General features: G+C 38.1%; 2 protein-coding genes across 2 annotated transcripts; one reads left to right on the top strand and one right to left on the bottom strand.

Annotated features, from left to right (window-relative positions):
- The first annotated feature begins 1,741 nt into the window (after positions 1 to 1,741).
- oaz1a (ornithine decarboxylase antizyme 1a) lies at positions 1,742 to 9,079 on the top strand. The gene is given in 6 exon segments (XM_073844701.1): positions 1,742 to 1,924; positions 5,801 to 5,846; positions 5,848 to 5,934; positions 7,994 to 8,169; positions 8,261 to 8,346; positions 8,422 to 9,079. Coding segments are annotated over 6 exon segments (645 nt in total). The 5' UTR covers positions 1,742 to 1,805; the 3' UTR covers positions 8,553 to 9,079.
- A 124-nt stretch (positions 9,080 to 9,203) lies between these two features.
- Positions 9,204 to 14,731, bottom strand: LOC141338098 (inactive tyrosine-protein kinase PRAG1-like). The gene is made up of 4 exons (XM_073843661.1): positions 14,652 to 14,731; positions 14,307 to 14,458; positions 13,415 to 13,920; positions 9,204 to 10,996 (listed from the first exon to the last, which is right to left on the bottom strand). The coding sequence occupies exons 1-4, from the start codon at positions 14,729 to 14,731 to the stop codon at positions 9,923 to 9,925; spliced, it is 1,812 nt and encodes a 603-aa protein (XP_073699762.1). The 3' UTR covers positions 9,204 to 9,922.
- Positions 14,732 to 22,100: the final 7,369 nt, after the last annotated feature.

Raw genomic sequence — 22,100 nt, 5'->3', positions numbered from 1 at the left:
TACTAAATAAAAAATAACATGCTCTCATTTTATTAAAATAATTAACATTTTGCAGATTCTGCAAGGTGTATGTAAACTTTTGACTTCAACTATACATGCACACGTATTTACTGCATAACTCACATTCAAGAATTCACCTTGTACTATCTCAACCGTTGAGCTGACCATCACGACGACCATGGCAACTAATATACAGCGGTTCAGAGTGATGCCCTTCCATGGATTTTCCACCTTACTCAAGGATTCCACTGGAAATATGCGCCGGTATTTCACTGTTAAATGAAGATATGAAGTTAAGTGTGATACAGTTAGAACCTAAATGTAATGACAAATGTACAGTGAATATGTTCTAAATAGTTTTGTGTTAAAGTTGTAAATCATGGGTTAGAGATACATACTTGTTCTAATGATCCTTTCTGGAAGTTTCTGTGGACTTGAAGATCAAAACAAAACACATGTTTGATTACACCACCATTCAATGGTCTTACACTTAAATTTGTATATTAAATGGCATTTAAACTTCATTGTGTACTTTTATAACATGTTGTCATTTCACTGTATGGTGCAAATTTATCAATTTTTCATTTATGCCAAAAAAACAAAAAAAAAACAATAGGATATTAAGTAAAGGTCATGTTCCATGAAGATATTTTGTACATTACCTACCCTAAATATATCAAAACTTATTTTTTGATTGGTAATATGCATTGCTAAGAACTTAATTTGGACAACTTTAAAGGTGATTTTCTCAGTATTTAGATTTTTTGCACCCTCAGATTCCAGATTTTCAAATAGATGTATCTCGGCCAAATATTGTCCTATCCTAACAAACCATACATCAATAGAAAGCTTATTTATTGAGCTTTCATATGATGTATATATCTCAGTTTTGTAAAATTTTACCTTATGACTGGTTTTGTGGTCCAGGGTCACATATGATTTTATTTTATAGGACATGTGTCGCGTTTATTCAGGTGTGGCACAGCTCAACAAGAGGTGGCTAACGTTAAAATGCTAACTTGAAACTATTTAAACTTTTCGAAAATAGCACAAAAAAAATCCTAAAAATATGACAGAATTTAACATGTACAGCTGCAAAATATAGCTACAAAATTACAAGAGCTGGCATCTGAGTAATATAGGCTAGCCCTGATAAATGCAATACATATAATTCTGAGTCTAAACAAACAAAAACAACTGCATTACTGCTAGTTAGTAGTTAAAAGCAGTTCTTACCAGGCAAAGCCGGAGTGCTCACGCGAAAACTGTGTGTAAGGAGGAGTCTCAAGTTCTTCAGAGCCCTGATGGACAGGAACAGCTGAGACTTTATTATTAAAAACACAGCACTTGTGAATTTACATAGCCGATTTGCAATCTTAAATTTAATGTTGGTGTTATGTTTATTAACATACAAACGCACGTAGTCATTTTGTGTTTTTTCCTGCTAATATTATTCCTTTTCAGTTTTAGTAATTTCTTTAAATGCATTAGTTATAACTCATCTCAGATATACAGTACATTATGCACTGCTAATCATATCGAATGCTTGTACCAATGATAAATATGGTTAATTATTAACAAACTATGTAATTCTATTAGATATTGTAATCTATTAGGTTTGTCATGACTACAATCTATTTTAATTCGTTTATTTCCACTTAGGGCTTATTTGTTTGTCAAGGCGCGTGACGTAAAGCCGAAGCCACGCCCACTCGTGTTCCCAGTATAATTACTGCGGGCCTACAGCCATTAACACTTTCAGTGGGAGCACGGACAGAGAAGAATCGGGCCTTGACGTTGGCCGGATGGTTAAATCCAACCTACAGACGATCCTGAATAGCCACTGTTTTGTCAGAGAAAAAGAGAGCAATATATCCAAGATGCCAGTGATCGAAATGACCCGTAATAAACCCGAGAGTGAAAGGTAATGTGGGACTTTTATGTAATGTTAGATGGCTCGCTCATCTGCGGCCTTGTTTTAGCTTAAGCCTAGCGAGCTATAAATTGTATGACGAAATACAATATTATGTTTAATATATTTAACGTTTTTCGCTTGCGAAATGAGATTCAAATCTGTCAGACGCCTTAAATAAAGGCTTTTTTGAATATATCACGTTAAATATAACGTGAGAACGCCGCTATATTCAGGTGGGATCGTGTTGTCAATCAGTCACGGATTAAAATGATTGACAGGCCCGTTGCCAGGTAACCGTTTTAGCCGAGTTCGTTGATCATTCGAGAAACTTCTCAATCATAAATTCGCTGTCATTATTCCCAACGTTTGTTTAAATGTATTTAGACGTCTATATAGTCTCAGTTTGGGTTTTCTGAGCTGAAAATGTTTTAAACGTCATTATGTGGCATTACAACGTTTTTATTTATTATACGGTTTTGTTTTATAGATGTACAAACGTTTACCGCGTTTATTCAGGTGTCGCAAAGTGATTGACGGGTAGGTGCAGAGGTGGTTAACGTTCAAATGCTAACTGCTAAAACGAAAACACTTGGGGAAAATGGCTCTTGTGTCACTGCCGAGAGTGTTTTAGGAATAATACGTTGAGTAAGGATAATAAACAGCCGTATAAAGAGAAATTCGCCACAAAATGGTGGTTAAAACGGTTTGAAGCTGAAGCGTAATGGCTAAACATCGCCTCGCCCATCCCCCCTTGTTTGTTCCTCTATCATGCGTCATTGCTGTACTGTATAGAGCACCATCATGTTTTTATTGATTTTTAATATGCATTACTTTAAAAAAAACAAACAATTGTTTATCTAATGAATGAAAATATGACTGCTTAAATCTAAATTCTAAATATATTCTGAGTTATCTATCCATTATTTTAATTGCTTATGTCATCCGGACACCTTCCCCTCAAAGAATAGGTATCAAGGGGAAATTTGGTTTGAGTAATGCAGCTCATTTTAAGATGTAGTCATGTCTCGACTTGTATGTGGGCAAATGGGCTCTTTGTGACACCGGGTTCCTCCTGTTTTTGGAAGGAAGTTGCCCACTAGATTATTCATTTGTCTTTCGTGCTTTGATGTGTCACAAATCCAGGCTAAAAAAATGGGTGGGTGTTTTAGCTTCCTGTATTTTGCCTAATCTTTCAACAGAGGGTTTCTGGTCTTGCAGTAACCCCTTGTACTCATCGGGTTTAAATGATGTTGTTCATTCACCTGCTCCAGGCTGTTGTGTAACTACTGTTCGTGCCCTCCCATGTGATCCCTGCGTCTGTAACCGGCTCATTGTGTCCCGTGTGAATGGAGAGCGAAGGTAGTTTGACTTCAGGGATAAGCCGTTCTTCAATGGGCTAAATGAAAGTTCTTGTTGATGCCCTCACGTTGCTTTGCTACAAGTGGCAGTGAATTGAAATTGGGTTGCTTTGGTTTGCAGAGATGGCATTTTGTTGAGGTTAACAAATTGCAAACACTCGTCAGGGTTCATACACGGTGCTTGAATTAGACTTTTTGAAATTGAAGGCCTGGAAAACCCTTGAAAATGGCAATATTTCTGAAGAGGTACTTGAAAAGTGCTTGAATTATTGAAAAACAGTGTATCTATGAAGTAAGTGGTTAATTTAGTCAGGAAGCACATCTTTTCTCAAAATTCACGCAATCACATTCCTTTTTCCTTTTTTTTTTTTTTTTTTTTTTTTTTTTTTTTTCTCAGTGAGTAGTAGTACTGACAGTGTCGTGTAAACATGACTGAAGGTGCGAAAAGAGCAACGGATGAACCAAATCAAGTCTTTTCGCTGGAACCGCTATAATTGATTCAGACTCGTGACTTGGATCATTCATGTTGAAGTGATTTACTAGTAAAGTCCAGATCAAATTAAAAGAGCCATTCATTTTTGAATTTCAACGTCACTTATAATGATTAAGAAATTTTATTTTACAGAAAGCCACAAGTTAATATAATTCTCACAATTAAAAAAAAACATGATACCTTTTTCGTTTATTTCAGTTCATGTCAGAAAATAATCGAGCTAAGCAAGTAGTAGTACAGACAGGGTCGTGTAAACATGGCTGAAGATGCGAAAACGGCAACAGATGAGCCAAACCAATTGACTCATTTAAGCTGGAACTGTGACTTTGATCATTCATTTTGAGCGATTTACTAGCAAAAACCTGATCAAATTAAATAAGCCGTTCACTTGTAAATTTCAACATCGCTTGTAACAATTTTAAAAAGAACCCATTGATGGGTGAAACGGCTTTTTTCGAAACTCTGAATTATTTAACCATTGTGGCACAAAAATATTCACTCTTTCTAAACGCTCCAGTCAGTTTGCGTATTGCAAATCATTTGTTTCAGATCAGGATATATCTAGATCGATAAACAATCGAGCGAAGCAAGTAGTAGTACTGGCAATATCGTGTGAACACGACTAAAGATGCAAAAAGAGCAACCGATGAACCAAATCAGTTGTTATTTATGCTGGAACTACTATGATTTATTTGAACTAATGACTTTGATCATTATTTCCAAGTGATTTACTAGCCAAAACGAGATCATCTTTAAAGTTAACTTTTAAATTTAGATCTCGCTTGTAACAATTTTAAAAAGCATGTATTGATGGGTAAACGGGGCTTTTTCGAAACTCCAAATCAGTTAAACCATTGTGTCGCAAAATTGTTCTCTGTTTCGTGGTGCTTCAATCGGATTGCGTATCGAGAATCATTTTATTTCGATCGGAACTCAGTGCATTTCAAATCATTTGATTTATATCGGAATGGATTTGTGAATAATTTAGCAAAATGAATCAAATCAAATGATTGCTGATAAGTTATTTGAAATCATGATCTAAATCAAAAGATTTTCAGTATGCAAAGTTCAGATGTTTTCTGCCATTTAAGAAATTAAAAAAGAAAAAGAAAAAAGATTTGTGAAATTGCTCTGAAATCCTGATCTGTAACACACACCGAAATCCCGATCTGAATCAAATGATTTCCGCTCAGAGGTTTCGATCTAAAGCAAAAGATCGAAATCAAAAAGTAGTGCTTAAAGTCCTTAAGTCCTGGAATTTAATTTTTATTGTTTCTGTACGAATCCTGTAATGTGTGCCGTATTTTCCGATATGTTTTTTTGGTACTATGGTCAGCAGATGCACCATTTATAATTCAAGCCATCAGCCAAGATCTTGCAATGTCCAAGGTGCCAAGACATCAAAATGTACTACTACTACGGTTTCTTTTTAAACTTTTACATTTAAAAATGGAATATAATCTCTATTTTTAACTTAATTATGGATTTCTGTTAAAAAAAAAAAAGGCCGCTCTACGAAAAAAAAAAAAAATCTGTTATGCTGTATTATCGAGTATTGGCAACTTTTCTTTCAATTAGCACAGGTTTTTGAGTGAACATTATGCGGTATAACAATAACAATATGCGGTAAACGATAAAACTGTTTGCACTACAAACCAGTGTGTTCATGATTAAGTTAATCCATTAAAATAACATGGGAAGACACCAATCTGCAGTATCAAGCAGCAAAATGAGCTGTTTTGTACAGCTAAAAATAGATGGATACAAATGAGACCAGAAGCCTGACCCATAAACTGTACAAATGGCCATGTCCAATCTTATAAGTAGAAAAGGTGGATACAAAATGTATGTATTTCTTTGCGTTTCCAAGAAATTGAACTTTGAGCACTGGTGTCATGCTCTACCAGTTGAGCTACTAGAACTCAGTCATTCATTAAAATGTATAGTAATTTAGAGCCAAAAATGGTCAAACAGTGTATGTTGATGTCATGCCGTCTAAGTATTAACAAGTTTGTTGTTTTTATTTGATTACAGTTCCCATCGCTGCAGTAACCCCTGTCCGGGGCCTCTGTGGTGTTCCTGATGTCCCTCTCCCACCCCTGAAGATCCCAGGTGGGCGAGGGAATGATCAGCGGGATCACAGTCTTTCAGCTAAGCTATTCTATTCTGTGAGTACCGAGATTTGACACTCAACACGTTTGCATGACGTATGCTATTATCTCAATGTGCAAGGGTCGTCATATCTTATCTACATAATCTCGTCACCTGTGGGACTTGATGTTGGACTTCTCACCTCACCTCACCTGATTGCTAATGTTAATGATTTAATGCATCTCATCTAGGGCTGTCACGATTCGAGTACTCCATTTAAAAAATAAAATAAAATCCTGCATTTTGCCTGATGTCAAGTGGTGCAAACACATTATTAGACCGTTTTCTGAGGATGCATATATATCTATGTCATCCCATTTAAAAATAATGATAAAGAATAATTCAACCTTAATTTCCCAAACAATATGAATTAAATTAATATATGATGCAGGTTTAATATGCGCTTCAATTATTTACATGCATGTAGGTACGGGTCGAAGTGACTCCGTTCACAGTAAATGCTGCTCCGCATGAAACGTTTATGAACGTTTATGTGTGGAGCGTCTCAAACTCCATCTCTGCATATTGTTGCGAGATCGGGTTTATTGTAATGTTCATCTGGGAATGAAGTGTGCGCCGTTTTATCAGATTTGTAAGGTACATCGTTTATAAACCGACACAAACACAGGAGAGTACATCAATATCTTTTCAATATGCTAAACTGTTCAACTATTTCAAAATAAAAGCTCAAACCCTCTCTCTGAGTTTCCACGTTTTGATGTCCTCATATTCCGGAAGGCACAGTGGCTGTAACATATTTGTTGTAAAGAAATGGCCAAATATTAAAGATAAGTTGGACACATTGAATTAAATGATGTTTGGTCAATATTAAACAAGGATTAGATCTTGCAGTAAAGTGTAAAACAATTTTCAGGCTGTTGGCGCCCTCTGCAGTCACTTGATATAATGTGTAATGTACATTAGGTCTATTGTTCATAATGCTTTATGTATTTAAGCAGTTTTGTTCAATAAAACGGTACATTTTCTTGCTTTTGATACTTTATTTGAACTAATTATTATTGCTATTATATATGCATTAAGTAATTTTAAAGGCTATTGTTCACTTATCTATTTTTATTACCACAAAGAATTTATAATTATAATTATAGGGCCCTATCAAATCAGTTTTATTTCCACATTTTAATGGTTAATTGAGTTTTACAGTTTTCCATTACTTTTCTGGATTCAATTTTTATGGTTCCATAAAATTTTAATAGTCAAAAGTGTCTCCATCCAGTTGATGTATTTTGTATGGTCGTCTTTTTTTTTTTTTTTTTTTTTTTTTTTCTTTCTTTTTTTTTTTTTTTTTTTTTTTTTCCAGAAATACTGTCCATTTACATTTTCCTCCTGAATAAATGTAAAGGTATTTCTGGTAAATACTCCTTATAAAAAAAAAAAAAGAACACTCTGACAGAAATCTGAAATACATTACTTAATGCAATGATAGTACTACTACTAAACTTATAACCAAAACATTATTTTAAGTTAACCTGAACTTTTATTTTGATGGGTTGCCGTGAAGACTTTCAAGTTTGTTTGTACTCCATATGACATGACAATAGTTTTTCTCTTAAGAAACTGTAAAATGCTCATGAAGTGACTCTCAGAGCAGTTCTAGAGATTGTTCATGTACTAATATATTACATGATTTAAGTGTACTTGCCTACTTTTGATTTATCCATCCAAAAATATACAGTAAGTTCTGTTTTTATGACTGGATTCTGTCTGCATTTTCCATGTCGCAGAAATCATAGGGCCCTATAACTACCTGATTACTCGATTAATCATCAGACTAATTGATCGAGTACTCCATTACCAAAATAACCGTTAATAACAGCCCTCCTTTTATATGTATTTTAAGTCATTTAAAGGCCATTGTTTACTTGGGTCTGTTTTTATTGCCTCAAACACCAAGTATAATTATGATTACTCGATTAATCACCAGAATATACGGCTGATTACTCTCCAGATTGATCGCTGATGACAGCCCTAGTCTCATCCAATGCTACCGTTTGTTAAATGGCTGTACTGCAGTCATTGTGTATGTGTATAACTGTATTTATGTTCTCTTTGTAGGATGCTCAGTTACTGGTTCTTGAGGAAGCCCCTCAGTTGAACAGCCGTGTACGTTTTTTGCTCTTTGAGCGGCGTTGCTCTGTGAGCAAGCACATAGTCTGGAGGGGGGCACTGAAGGGGGCGAACCTTTACGTTGAAATCCCCACCGGTGTCCTCCCGGAAGGGAGCAAAGATAGGTTGGTCAACTTAAAATTATCTTGTTACTTTTCTCCCTGCTCAAAAAGTTATGTGTAGCTTAAAATGATTGTTCCATTGTTCTTGCAACAGTTTTTCACTCTTGCTGGAGTTTGCAGAGGAGAAGTTACAGGTTGATCACGTTTTCATCTGCTTCCATAAGAGCCGAGATGACAGAGGTAAGGTTTGCATCTTCTCTCTTCCTGTATTCAGTTGTTTTGGCCTATTTTTAACCACCTTTCTTCCGTCTCCAGCATCGCTGCTGCGGACGTTCAGTTTCATGGGCTTTGAGATTGTGAGACCGGGTCATCCCCTCGTCCCAACCCGCCCCGACGCTTTCTTCATGGCTTACAGCATCGAAAGAGACTCCGATAGTGACGAATAAAGCTCATCAATCACATCCTGCTTCTAATTACTATGCTGTATTTCACTCAACATGGTCACCATTAAAAGAAACCTAGTATGAATGTGTCAAATTGACTTTTTTTTTTTCATGTTAATTACTATGTTGTAGTTCTTGTAAGGGTTGTGCTGTTGTTGTTGTTTTTTCAGTCGTATTTGCACTAGTGTAAACCAAATTTCCACAGTGACCATTCATATTTTTATTTTTAAGCCATTACCACTGGGCTTAACTTCCAATGTAGTTGGGTTCTTTGCTGATTCCCCTTCACCCATTCCCACACTTATCATTTTTAGTGCATAATATTTATGGTTAAGATCCCTCAAGCAACAATGTTTGTATAATCATGGTTTTCGTTGCTGACATGTTGATTTCTTTTTACAGATGTCATCAAGCTGTTGTGTTTTCTTTCTTAATGTGTGCATGAATTGGAGTTTTTAGTTATGACTTCAATAGGCTCTGTCTGCATGTTTGACAGTGTGCAAAATAAAAATGCTCACCCTATACCACTACCTTCGTTTTGCTACCTCTTTTCATTTCCACATGCGTAATGTAAATTATTAGACGGTGTCTTGCTGGGTTTTTACAATACTTTATTGCTCTTCTAACCAGTTTTGTAAACAACAATGATTTAACAAAAAATGAGGGAACAAAATAATCAGCCAAAGCCCCAAATTAATTAAATTAAGGTACAATTTTTTTTTATTTGTGATACGATATCTAGATTTTTCTGCATGCAATGCAGGGCTTCTGAAATTTCAGAAGTTCATTGACATAAATTACAAATATGGGACAAGGTGATCTGTTCTTAAGATTGTAAAACTGCTTAAGTCAGGGGTAGGCAAGTTCGGTCCTAGAAAGCCACAGTCCTGCAGAGTTTAGCTCCAACCCAAAGAAAAACTCACCTGCCAATAGCCTTAGTTATCCTGAAGACATTGATTAGCATGTTCAGGTGTGTTTGATTAGGGTTGGGGCTAAACTCTGCAGTACACCGGCAATCCAGTACCAAGTCTGGTGACCCCTCCTCTATATAGTATAAATTAGTTTAGTTGAAGAGTGCTTAAACTTGGTCCTGGAGGGCCAGTATCCTGCAGAGTTTAGCTCCAACTTGCCTCAGCACACCGGCAAGGAAGTTTCCAGGACTGAGTCTGATGACCCTTGCTCTATGTAGTATAGATATATAGGTCAGGTGTGCCCAAACTCGGTCCTGGAGGGCTGGTGTCCTGCAGAGTTTAGTTCCAACTTGCCTCAACACTCTGCAGGACACTGGGCCTCCAGGAACAAGTTTGGGTACCCCTTATATCTGAGGCACACCAATTCTCAATTGCTGTCATTACTATTTACATTTTTATCTGTTAATCAGGTCTAATGAAGTCATGAAGGCCCATACGTTCAGTTATGCTACGCATAGTCTCTGGGTTGGTTAGGGATAGATACTGCAGACAGAGATAGTCTTCCCAGTCCAGGCCAGGCTGATCCTGAAAGAGTCCCTTTTCAGCAAGCTTGAGAACCAAAAGTGATTGCTTAAGTAGCAGCCAATTAGAAAGCACAGAGTTCTCCATTTGGTTCTGCTGAAAGAGTGCCTGTCGTGGACCCCAGAGCAAGGCCTGGAGGACACCCACCACGTCGGCTAATAGTAGCCTAGGGTTCTCAGATATAAGCTGGGTGACCAGCCAAAGCAAACCTGGAGTGTATGGAGTATCTTGTGGCACCTTCCACGTAGGTGAGCAAGTGTCGGTGAGATGTAGGCAGTACCTCAGCAAAGTCCCCAACTGGAATTCTTGGGATGTTGGTTCTTGCAAATCTTCATTCTCAGAATGGCTCTTCAAGACCAAACGAGGGGTGCCCAACTTCTCCCACAAGGTTTGACAAGTCTCACTTTTCGTTGTCTCGTTGTCTGTTTGAACTTTGGTTACTGTGATCACAGGTGTACCTATAGATGTGTCTGTATTCGTGCTTCCCTTTTTCATCCCACTAGGGTAATCCCTAGTGTCTTCCACTTTGCGCATGATACTAGGCCACACTAATGTCATACTCTGTGGTTTCAGTTCCCTGTGAAAGACCTTAAAACGTCCCAGTTGCTGTAGTGCCAGTACCAACTGGAGGGCAAGAAGACAAAGCCTCCTCTCATAGACCTCGGGAAGTGTGGAGTGCAAAGAGTGTCCTTCCTCAACAAAGTCCTCCAGTGTTCCCAACGTAAAGTCTCTTACCACAGTCACACTAACACCTTTCTTCAGAAGATCAGCAACTGTTTGCTGTTGGTGTACTTCAGTGGAGTCCACATGTGAAGGGTCAGAAGTTGTCTGAGCATGCTGAGAGGTGGAAGTTTGATCCATAGCTGTACCTTGTGGAAAATGGATCAACCCTTGCTCAATGTTAGGATGCGGCATGAACATGGTGCAGTCTGATACTGAATCTCCTTGGTGAACCTGATGAAATATTTAGGAGTAATTTTGAGTTTTCACACATTTTCTTTTATTCAGTTATGCAACACTTAACATATAGAAATCTTTAAAGGGATAGTTCACTCAAAAATAAAACTCTGTCATTAATTACTCACCTCATGTCATTCAAGACCTCTAAGACCTTTGTTCATCTTCAAAACACAAATTAAGATATTTTTGATGAAATCTGAGAGCTTTCTGCCCCTGCATAGACAGCAACAGTACTATCATGTTCAAGGCCCAGAAAGGTAGTAAGGACATTGTTAATAGTCCATGTGACATCAGTGGTTGAACTTTAATTTGATCAAACTATGAGAATACTTTTTGCATTGTGGTATTCTCGTGAATCTGTGTCATAGACTGAATCACTGATGTCACATATACTATTTTAATGATGTCCTTAATACCTTTCTGGGCCTTGAATGTGCTAGTTGCATTGCTGTCTATGCAGGGTCAGAAAGCTCTCGGATTTCATCAAAAATGTCTTAATTTGTATTCCGAAGATGAACGAAGGTCTTACGGGTTTGGAACAACATAGTGAGTAATTAATTAGGGTGACCAGACACCCTAAAATTATAAATGATGATGATCGAAAAGCAGTTTGACCATCGGTGCCAATAGCCTCATGGTTAGTGCGCGAACATATAGTGCAACTGTGCTCGTGGCGACCCGAGTTTGATTCCTGTCTCAAGGTCCTTTGCCAATCCCGCTCCCCTCTCTACACCCAATGCTTTCCTGTCTGCCCTCAACTGTCCTGTCAAAAAATATAACTTGGAAAAAAAAGAAAAGTAGTTTGACCAATAACATGCAGGCATTGTACATAATCGACTAATCATAGCGTATGAGAAGGTGGGATCTATAGAGAACGGTCAAAGTGATGCAAATGCACGTACATATTAGGTGTGTTTGACTTGGAGCGCCGCTGCGCAGACCAATCAGTGTTTCACATCAAAGTAACTCGAGAGTGATTTGAAAGCATAAAAAGCCATCTGCTCTCGCTCTTGCTGTTGTTACGGCCCTATGAGTTTGCCGGTGTGTTGCGTTCTTTCTTTTGTTTTCTCTCACTGTCATCTCTCAGGTTACTCCCCTTGGTTTCCAATTGGCCAGGAAGGTGCCTGTCATTGTTAACCGGAGTGACGTCGCCACCCGCGCTGCCAATCACGGACAACTGCTCCAGTTTAAAGAGACGCCGGAATGAGCGTTCGCGAGCTTGCTTGCGCTCCTACTTTGTGTTCTGTTCTGTTTGATTCTGTTCTAACCTGGTTGTTGTTGTTGTTTTTTTTGGCATACTTAGTATGTCTACAGTTATTATTCTATCGTTGCAAATACGCATTTTGTAACTCGTGCTACTATCTGGTGATCGTTAGTTTTTCCCTGGGAAAAGAGGATAGGAAGATGTCACGTGACGTACACGGTACCACACGTAGTAACCAGACTGTTTAAACACACCAGGTTAGGAGTGAGCGCCACACCTGTAGATTTTGTTTTGTTTAGTTAGTATAGTTTATTTAGGGCGTTTTTACGCTGAAGACTTTTCTTTTCCTTTTTATTTATAGTTAGGGTAGAGGTTAACGCTAAGTTAGATTGGGGTTTTGTTATATTATTTTCTTTCCTTTGGCGCCACTTATGTCCCTTTTCCCTTGGGTTTATTTATTGATTTGTTTGAATCTATTTTGACTTGTGCATATTATTTCTTTTTCTTGTTTCTCCATTGTATATATTTTACATTTCCTCCTTTGCTTAAATCATTTCTACTTTTGTATAAATAAATTTCATTTGGCATTATATTTTTCGATTTAGGTTTGCTTTCTTGCCACCAACATTTCACCAAAAAAAATCACTATCTAAATGTTACTTTCTACACCCTAGAATTATCATCAAAATCGTAACACTGTACTTTGATGTCATGCACTGATTGGTCTGCGCACACAAACAAAGCCTAACCTGGATATTATAGGCAGTCCTGGCCAAAACATGTCTGGAAAAAATGTCATGTATGATCACCCTAAATTAATCGCAGAATTTTTATTTTTGGGTGAACTATCCCTTGAAATTCTCCTAGTACTTTACCCCAAAACTGTTGCATTGTGAATAAATCATGCTCTAATGTCTTGGTAGAACATGTCAGACTGTTGATGTTGTTGCTCAACACCTGGCATGATGAAGGAAGTGTGGGTTTTTTTGAGGGTTTTGTACTGCAGGCTAGGGCTGCCTTATAAGGGTGTGCATTTTGCTTGTGGTTCAGGGGCTCTGCCTGGGAAACACTGATGGCCTAGTTACAGCTTTGGATTGACAACCCTCACCCACATATACACAAACAATCGCAGAGTGCTACAGTTCCTGACTAGATTCCATGGTTTAGACTGGTGGTCTCTTTTGACATTAAACTCTTGATGTTCTTACCTTCGCTGAAAACAGTCTCCCAGGAACCTTCGGACAACGCACCAAGTTGAAAGCATCAGTCCACTGCTGCTCACACAAAATAAAGTCATTAGGCTGAGAAGTCTTTGCCGTCTCCATTTCCTGTTCATTCAGGAAGATGCTCGATTCAATGTTCTGCAACATGGTCTTAAGAAACTGAAGATAACACTCTTGGATGCTCATGGAAACTTGTTCATGGCTCTGGAAGCTTCTGAAGACACTTTGAAGTTGCTCATCCGGTGTATCAAAGGTCACGTTGTGCAAGGGCAGACCCTGATATTCCTCCACGTGTACCTCTTCCTCTTGTAGTGCAAGCGTGTTGCGTAATGGTGTTATCATGTATAGGGGATTTTCATAGTTGCAGGTTCTTGTATGAGCATCGTAAGGTGGGTCCACAGTCTCCGCTGGGAGGGACAAGGTCCTTTTCAGACTTTTTTTGGGTACTGGAGGAGGAGTTTCTTCTGAGAAGAATCTCACCTGGTGAATTTCTGAGCAACAAGATTCAAAAGGTTTAAAAAATACATCTGGCAGTTGAAGACATGATGAATACACATACTCAAATGCTGTTGCATGTCATGTATTATAGAACCCTAAAATGAAATTCAGTGGAAACTCTCTCGGTTCCCACATTACCATGACACATGTGGTTTAGTTGTCTGTCTAGCGGGTTACTGAATTGGTTTCAGGTGTTACTTCCCACAATAATACGTTTGTATTCAAGAAAAATGTTTAAAAAAAAACATAACCAGAAATGAGGAAGGCTACGCATGTGAAAAGTTACAGAAACCAGTTCTCATTTTTACTAGATCCTTATCACTTGCCTCAAAACTAACTTGTCTGTATTCAAATATACAAACATGTTAGCAGTGCTCACCATAGCGATGATGTATTGGACAATGAACTGCATTGCAGTGAGTAGGAGTGAACACTTCAGTAAATGGAGAGGCTGGGGTCTGTGGTCCAGACAAGTGTAGATCTCCCACCTTCAGCTCAAGATCCTGGATGGAGCTTGAAGAAGACCTGCTCCTAAACACATGCACATATGTATTTACAAAAATCCAGAAACATTAGAACATTGTGAAGTTACTGGGGCAGACCTGCTTCACTTCTAATATTTCATTATACAACTCACTAGTAAGTGACGAGTAACTTTCGTGGTATGAGGTTTCCTGTATCACAGCTTGCATGGGTGTCAAGTCATAACACTAGCATCTCTTACCTGCGCTGTTTGATGGGCAGAGCAGGTGGCGATGTCCCTCCTGACGCTCCCAAGAGAGCGTAGTCTGTTGCTTGATGCATCGTAGTTTAGCGTGTGACAGTGTGAGCGTTTGTGAATATGGTTCACCCCCCTCCAACTGTCAGTTCCTGTAGTTTTCTTCTAGTTCATTAGCACACATGCAGTTACCTCAACTACTCTCTCTCTGTGGCTGTCTGAGACATTGCCACAGCATATCTAGCATCTGAGGTTGGTAGCGGAAAAGCAAGAGCGCATTTTGTGCACATCTGTTCACTGTACTTTCAAATAAGGAAACTTTGAAATAAGGAACCAGTTTTTACTGCCACTGATGACATGATAATGTGAAACTGTGCTCATGTACTGAGCTAAATTTGCATTAAAAGACAAATCTAAAGAGTTTCTTTTGTCCCTTACTGAGAATTTCAATAAATTTGGGAAACATTTTATAATTTTGATATTCTATATTTGTTTTCTACTGAACATAAAACTAAGCAACTTGAATTGCACAAGTCACAAACTCATTTCCAAACTGATTTGGGAAGTGTTTGGAAAGATTTGGACACTTTGCAAGATACCAGTGATAAGAGTAGATATGTCAGTGGTTTTTTTTCTAGTGTTGTCATTTTTCAGTCACTAGAGGATGCTGTTGTCCTTTATACACAATAAGCAAACTTAGACATGACTTGAGACCTTGTTGTGTATCAATGGGTCCAATTAAAAGATTAGTTCACTCTCAAATTTAAATTTCCTAAAAGCTTTACTCACTCCCATGTCATCTTTCTTCAGTCAAAAAGAAATGAAGGATTTTGAGAAAAACATTCCAATATTTTTCTTCAATGGGCTCTACACGATCCCAGCCGAGAAATAAGGGTCTTACGTCATGCTATTTTTTTTAAATCCACCCGGTTAAAAAATAGCGGTTTCATGCTCCCAAAATGCCAGATCTGTCTGGACGAAACGCTGATACAATACAAAATGCTTACGTATACAGCTAAACGCATCTCCGTGTGGACAGGGCCTAAGATTTGATTCAAAAACCTCCATAGGTCTAAGAATAAAACCCTAAGAGGAACCAAACCCTAACCCCAAAATGTCAGTACTGATGACTGTGTGGTTGGGTCATATGCAATTGAATATTTTGTACAGGCAGGCACTGGCATGACCTATGTTAGCCCCTGTTGGTAGGTTCTGTAACTACACCATCTGCAAAAGTCAAGGGTCACCAAACTCGGTCTTAGAGGGAAAGTGTCCTGCAGAGTTTAGCTCCAACTTGCCTTAACACACCTGCCTGGAAGTTTCAAGTATACCTAGTAAGACCTTGATTAGCTGGTTCAGGTGTGTTTGATTAGGATTGGAGCTAAACTCTGCAGGACACAGGCCCTCCAGGACCGAGTTTGGTGACCCCTAGCATAAGTCTATAGCAAGGGTGGGCAAGTTCGGTCCTAATAAGCTGCTGTCCTGCAGAGTTTAGCTCCAATCCTAATCAAACACACCTGAATCAATGTCTTCAGGATTACTAAGGCCTGGGACACACTATCTTCAAATCTGTGGAAACCACAGACATGAAGACAGTTTCGGCCAATTTTTAGCCTTATAATCCTCTGAACCTGCACAGATGATTCGACCAGAGTGCAAGAACATACACTTGTTGACTGTAGAAACAATTTCACAGTGATGCAAAATCTCACAGAGACTCGCAAGATCCCATGTGACAAGAGAAGAAAAACAAATGGAGGACAAGCGACATTGTCAGCTGGTTCTCCTGGCGCGTGTTCTGTTGTACAGTGAAAAGCAAAATAGAAAAACAAAAAAAAAGAATATGGGTGTTGATCCTTTCTTAGTACTTTCGTGGCATGATTGTGGCTGCCAAGTTTTAGCTATAGAAGCATGCAACATTCGGTGGGTGACACTTGCTCATTCTCATTGGCTATCGCGGTATTCTGTCAGAGGCAGCCCGATCAAGAGATGTAAATATCAAACACGTTTTCAAAATGCCTTAAATTGGGCTTACAGTTGGCGTTAAAATCTTCAAGTGTGTGGCCAGCTTAAGGCTATAGGCCAGTACTCTCAAACTCAATTCCTGGAGAACCACAGCTCTGCACAGTTTAGCTCCAACCCTGATCCAGCTAATCAAGGTCCTCAGGATTACTAGAAACTTCCAAGCAGGTGTGAGTTGGAGCTGGTTGGACCTAAATTCTGCAGAGCTGCGGCCCTCCAGGAATTGAGTTTGAGACCTTTGCTATAGGCAGATGAGGTTTTTTTTTCAGGGTTGGAGCTAAAATCTGCAGGACATCAGTCCGGTGCGGAAGACCCAGTTACACCACCCTAAAGATGGCCCTGAAAGGAACACCTTATAAGGATCCACCTTATTCTTCAATGCAATAGTACGATACTAAAAATATCTGGATGCGGATGGGACCAGAAGCCAGAGCCATAAAATTTACAAATGGTCATTACGGGACAAAATAAGTTGGATATAAGGCCTCCATTCAAACTGAGCTCTGTGAACAACCGGTAGTGTTTTTAGATTGCTCTAATGATACAGATGTAGCTCTTCTAGCTGGAGTAAGAGAGTGAGTCAGATGGGGCTTATTGTCTGGGTCTTTTGTCCTCATTATGTATAGATGCTTCAGAGTACTTGAAAACCCCCATAGAAGACCTATGACTAGACAGATTTCATGAATTTCCTTAAATGGTGAAAACAGTAATGAAATACTAGCTGCAATAAGACAACACAGCTAAAAAAAGATTGAATCTAAGGTGCAACCTGCAATCTGTGAAGTAAAACGGTGACATTTTTTGACGTTACTTCCAGAGTCTAGTAGTTTTTTTATTTTTTCTGACATGTTTTGCTCCCACAAAATGGATGTTATTCTGTATAACAGCAATCATTATAAACCGGGGTGCCCAAACTAAGTCCTGGGAGGCCAGTGTCCTGTAGAGTTTAGCTTCCAACTGGCCTTAACACATCTGCTGGGAACTTTCTAGTATGGCTAGTAGGAGCTTGATTAGTTGTTTTATGTTGTTTTATGCATTATATTTAGGACAAGGCAACTGTTGCAAATCAAATTTGCATCTACTCATGCCCAAAACAAGTGCATTTTTTACAGGTCCGTCATGTTCATGAAGTGCAGATCAAAAGATGAATTGCCCAGTTCTAATTTAAGATGAGTGCAGGGAAGAAGCCCTCATCAAAATGAAAAAGAAAGAAGTAAAGAGCGCGAGGGTGAGGAGGGGACAATAACAAAGCAAGCACTGAAGAGACCCTGAAGTGGACCATCATTAAGCTCATGTGCTGCTCTCAGTAAAGAGACTCTTCTCATGCTGTGGTCCTGAGTGCTGGGGCTTTCTTACGCACAGATTTTGCCAGGGATTTACGTCAGGAGCCTTGTAATGTAGTCAGTCGGCAAACTACGCTGACAAACTTCAAACTGCCTTAGGAACCCACTTGAACCTAAATGGAATCGCACTACACCATATTCATAGTAAGGATGCCACGCTAATTTTGTCTAAATATATATATATATATATATTTTCATTTAGTACTGGCCTTCAGAAGCTATAGAAGATACTAACATGTTTCTCAGAAGACAAAATAAGTTAAATTTACACTGATCTTCAAATTCAAAAAGTTTTCACCCCCCAGCTCTTAATGCATCGTCTTTTCCTTCTGAGGCATCAGTGAGCGTTTGAACTTTCTTTAATAGTTGCATATGAGTCCCTCAGTTGTCCTCAGTGTGAAAAGATGGATCTCAAAATCATACAGTCATTGTTGGAAAGGGTTCAAATACACAAAAATGCTGAAAAATAAATAAATAAAAATTGTGGGACCTGAAGGATTTTTCTGAAGAGTTGCAGTGGGCAGTTTAACCCCTTAGCATTCCTGTCAAACTTAACTCAATGCAAACGTCCCGTGATTGAAATGTTGGAACACTAAGGGGTTAAGTATCAAGTGTATGTAAACTTTTGAATGGGGTAATTTTTATAAATTCAACTATTGTTTTCTCTTGTGGACTATTTGTAAATGTCTTTTGTGTGACATCTTACTCAGGTCAGTACTAAATAAAAAACAACATGCATTTTGTATGAAGAAGACTGAGGCTTTTGAAACATTTGTATGTTCAAAATATTTATTTTCGCCATAAAGTCATGGATAACATGTATAACCAGTACATTTGGACATGAGAAATGAATGTATAAAATAAATAAATTCTCACACAACAAAACAGACATCATCAAAAACTTGTGCATTCACAACAGAATGTGCTTGATTGTCATGTTATTGAGCAGGACTGCTCTGGGCTTTGTTCATTTGAGGTTTGAATTGAAATCAAAAGACTTTCTGTCTGCTTTGCGAAGAATTCCCCAAAGGCTTCGCTTGGTTTTGCTGACCTTTTTCACTGACTCATTGCTCTGAGCCAGTTGCTTCTGGATCTCGATTCCCGTAACGCTGTGGCTTCTCAAGAAACGATGTGCGATGGGAGACTGAGGTGATATCTGGATGGGTGATGTCCTGAGAGTGACGCTTCTTTTCATTTCCAGCTTAGGGTGTCTGGACGAGTTCATCTCTTCATCGTGACCCCAACGTCTATGGCCCTGGAAGAGGAGCGCCTCTTCGTTGGCCATCTGTGGGCTTTTGCTCAAAGTTACGAAGCCGTATGGGGTGGTGACCTTGGGAAGGTGAGGTAAAGAAAGAGCTGCCCGGCTGGCAGGGTCAGAGCAATGTTCAGCCTCCACCAGAGGACTAGAAACATCTGCTTTTCTTCCAGGTACTGGAGATATGCTGAACCCTGAGGATGATGACGATGACACCGATGAAGAAAGAGAAAGCCTGGGATGATAGGAACCACTAATGTCGTCAATGCTGCCCCAGTCCTCATCTTCATCACCTTGCCGTTCTTTCTCACTTGCTCTGGATCTACAGCCATCCTCCAAAGCGAGTTTTGGAATGGTGAACTGTGGGATGCTCTCAGGTGTCACGACAATACTGCGTATACTGTCTTTACTCCCGCGGTTTTCTAACCCCAGTGAACATCCGAACGAATTACTTCTGGCCACGGCCCATTTGAGCGCGAGTATTCCCGCGGAACTGTGCCGACGCGCGAACGGGAATCCCGCGCTGTCTGACTGGTCACTTGTCCCAGTGCAGTTTCCAGCACTGATGGTGCGCGTAACCGTCATGTTCTTGTGCAGTGCTGCCATGCTGTGCTCTGTTTTACTGTAAAAAATAAATAAATAAAAAGTATTGTTTATTACCTGTTTGTGGAAAGTTGTGACTGAAAGAGCAGCCTCGGACATTTATAGTCCTCCAGACCCTTCAAATCTGCCCCTCTCCGTTTGTTTTAGACGTGCGTAAATGTGACGAGGGAGCAGTAAGCGGAAACATGCCCAAATATGGCTTTCTCCCGCCTGAAGGTTATCCTCTGTGACTGACAAACAGTACACTCGCGAAATTGTAATTTGGTTACTATAGTTACTCCAATTAGTCTACTGTTAATAGAATAAACCGGAAAACAAACCCAAACAAGATGGTAGAAAGATTATGTAAAGTCTTTAAAGATATATTTGATATATTAATTTGAAGTCGATTTTATATTTGAAGCATGGTACTTTAATAAATACGTATGGAGGCTACGTATTTCTACATAGTGTGCACAAAACAACGGGATTTTAGGTTAAAAATGCAGGTAAACTATCAGCTATTTTTTTTTTGTAGCTACTGTAAGATTTTTAATGTTTTTTAACGAAGTCTCTTCTGCTGAACAAGCCTGCATTTATTTAATCCAAAGTACAGCCAAAAGTACATTTTTTTTTCTATTTAAAATAACTCTTTTCTATTCGAATCTATTTAAAAATGAGATTTAGTCCTGTGAATTCAAAATTTTTTAGCATCATTACTCCAGTCACATGATCCTTCAGAAATCATTCTAATATTCTGATTTGCTGCTCAAATAACATTATTATTATTATTATTATTATTATTATTATTATTATTATTATTATTATTATTATTATTATGTTAAAAACAGCTGAGTAGATTTTTTTCAGGTTTCTTTGATGAATAGAACGTTTAGAAGAACAACATCTATCTGAAATTGAAAACTTTTCTAACAGTATAAATGTCTTTATCATCACTTTTGATCAATTTAAAGCATCCTAAATAAAATCATTAAAAAATTCTGACTAGAAGCTTTTGAATGCAATAGTGTATAATGTTACAAAAGCTTTTTATTTCAGATAAATGCTGATCTTTGGATCTTTCTATTTATCTTGAAAAAATGTACTCAACTGTTTTAAATATTGATAATAATAATAATAATATTAATAATAAATGTTTATTAAACAGCAAATCAGCATATTAGAATGATTTCTTAAGGATCATTTGACACTGAAGACTGGAGTAATGATGCTGAAAATTTAGCTTTGATCACATTAAATTACATTCTAAAACATATTCAAATAGAAAATAGAAAGCAGAAATAGTAAAAATATTTCTTTTTTTGTACTTTGGATCAAATAAATGCAGGCTTGATGAGCAGAACAGACTATTTAAAAAAAAATTGACTGCTGTTTTGACTAGTATTGTATATTTTAGGAATATTTAGCTGTTGACGTGCAATAATTTTGAGGTAATTTGTGACCCTGGAACACAAAACCAGTCTTAAGTAGCATGGTGTATTTGTAGCAATAGCCACAAAATACATGGTATGGGTCAAAATCTGGTCAAAATGATTGATTTTTCTTTTATGCCAAAAATCATTGGGATATTAAGTAAAGATCATGTTTTATGAAGTTATTTTGTACATTTCGTACTGTCAATATGTCAAAACTTAATTTTTGATTAGTAATATGCATTGCTAGGAACTTCATTTGGACAACTTTAAAGCCGATTTTTGTCAATATTTAGATTTTTTGCACCCTCAGATTTTATCTTGGTCAAATATTGTTTTATCCTAACAAACCATACATCAATGAAAAGCTTATTTATTAAGCTGTATACATCTCAATTAAAAAAAAATCGACCATTGTCCAATTTATTTATTATAAGGTACTTTATTTAGTTTATCTTATTTATATTCAATTGTTATTTAAAAAATATCCTACTTATATTAGCCTACATTACTGATTTATAGCCTATTTTTTCATGTTTGTTTTTAGGTAACGAGTGCCAGTAACTGTTGCTTTATATATTGTTTACGAAACGCGGATATACGAGTATTTGTGTATTTTCCTCGCATACTTTACTTTAAAGTATGCAGTATGCAGTATGCAGTAGGCTACACCACCAGTGTTTCTACGCATGCGGACACGAGCACCAACCTCAGTGGGCTGGAAAAACTCACCTGTTTTAATTAGCACGTGTATGGCTGCTTGTAAATTGGCGGTGAATCGCTTTTGGACAGTCGGTGGTTTAGTTCAGAGAGCATCGAG

Source organism: Garra rufa, chromosome 7 (assembly GCF_049309525.1).
Source record: "Garra rufa chromosome 7, GarRuf1.0, whole genome shotgun sequence".
NCBI lineage: Eukaryota > Metazoa > Chordata > Actinopteri > Cypriniformes > Cyprinidae > Garra > Garra rufa.
The sequence above is the reverse complement of the archived record's forward strand: the minus strand, read 5'-3'. Positions and strand labels throughout refer to the sequence as shown.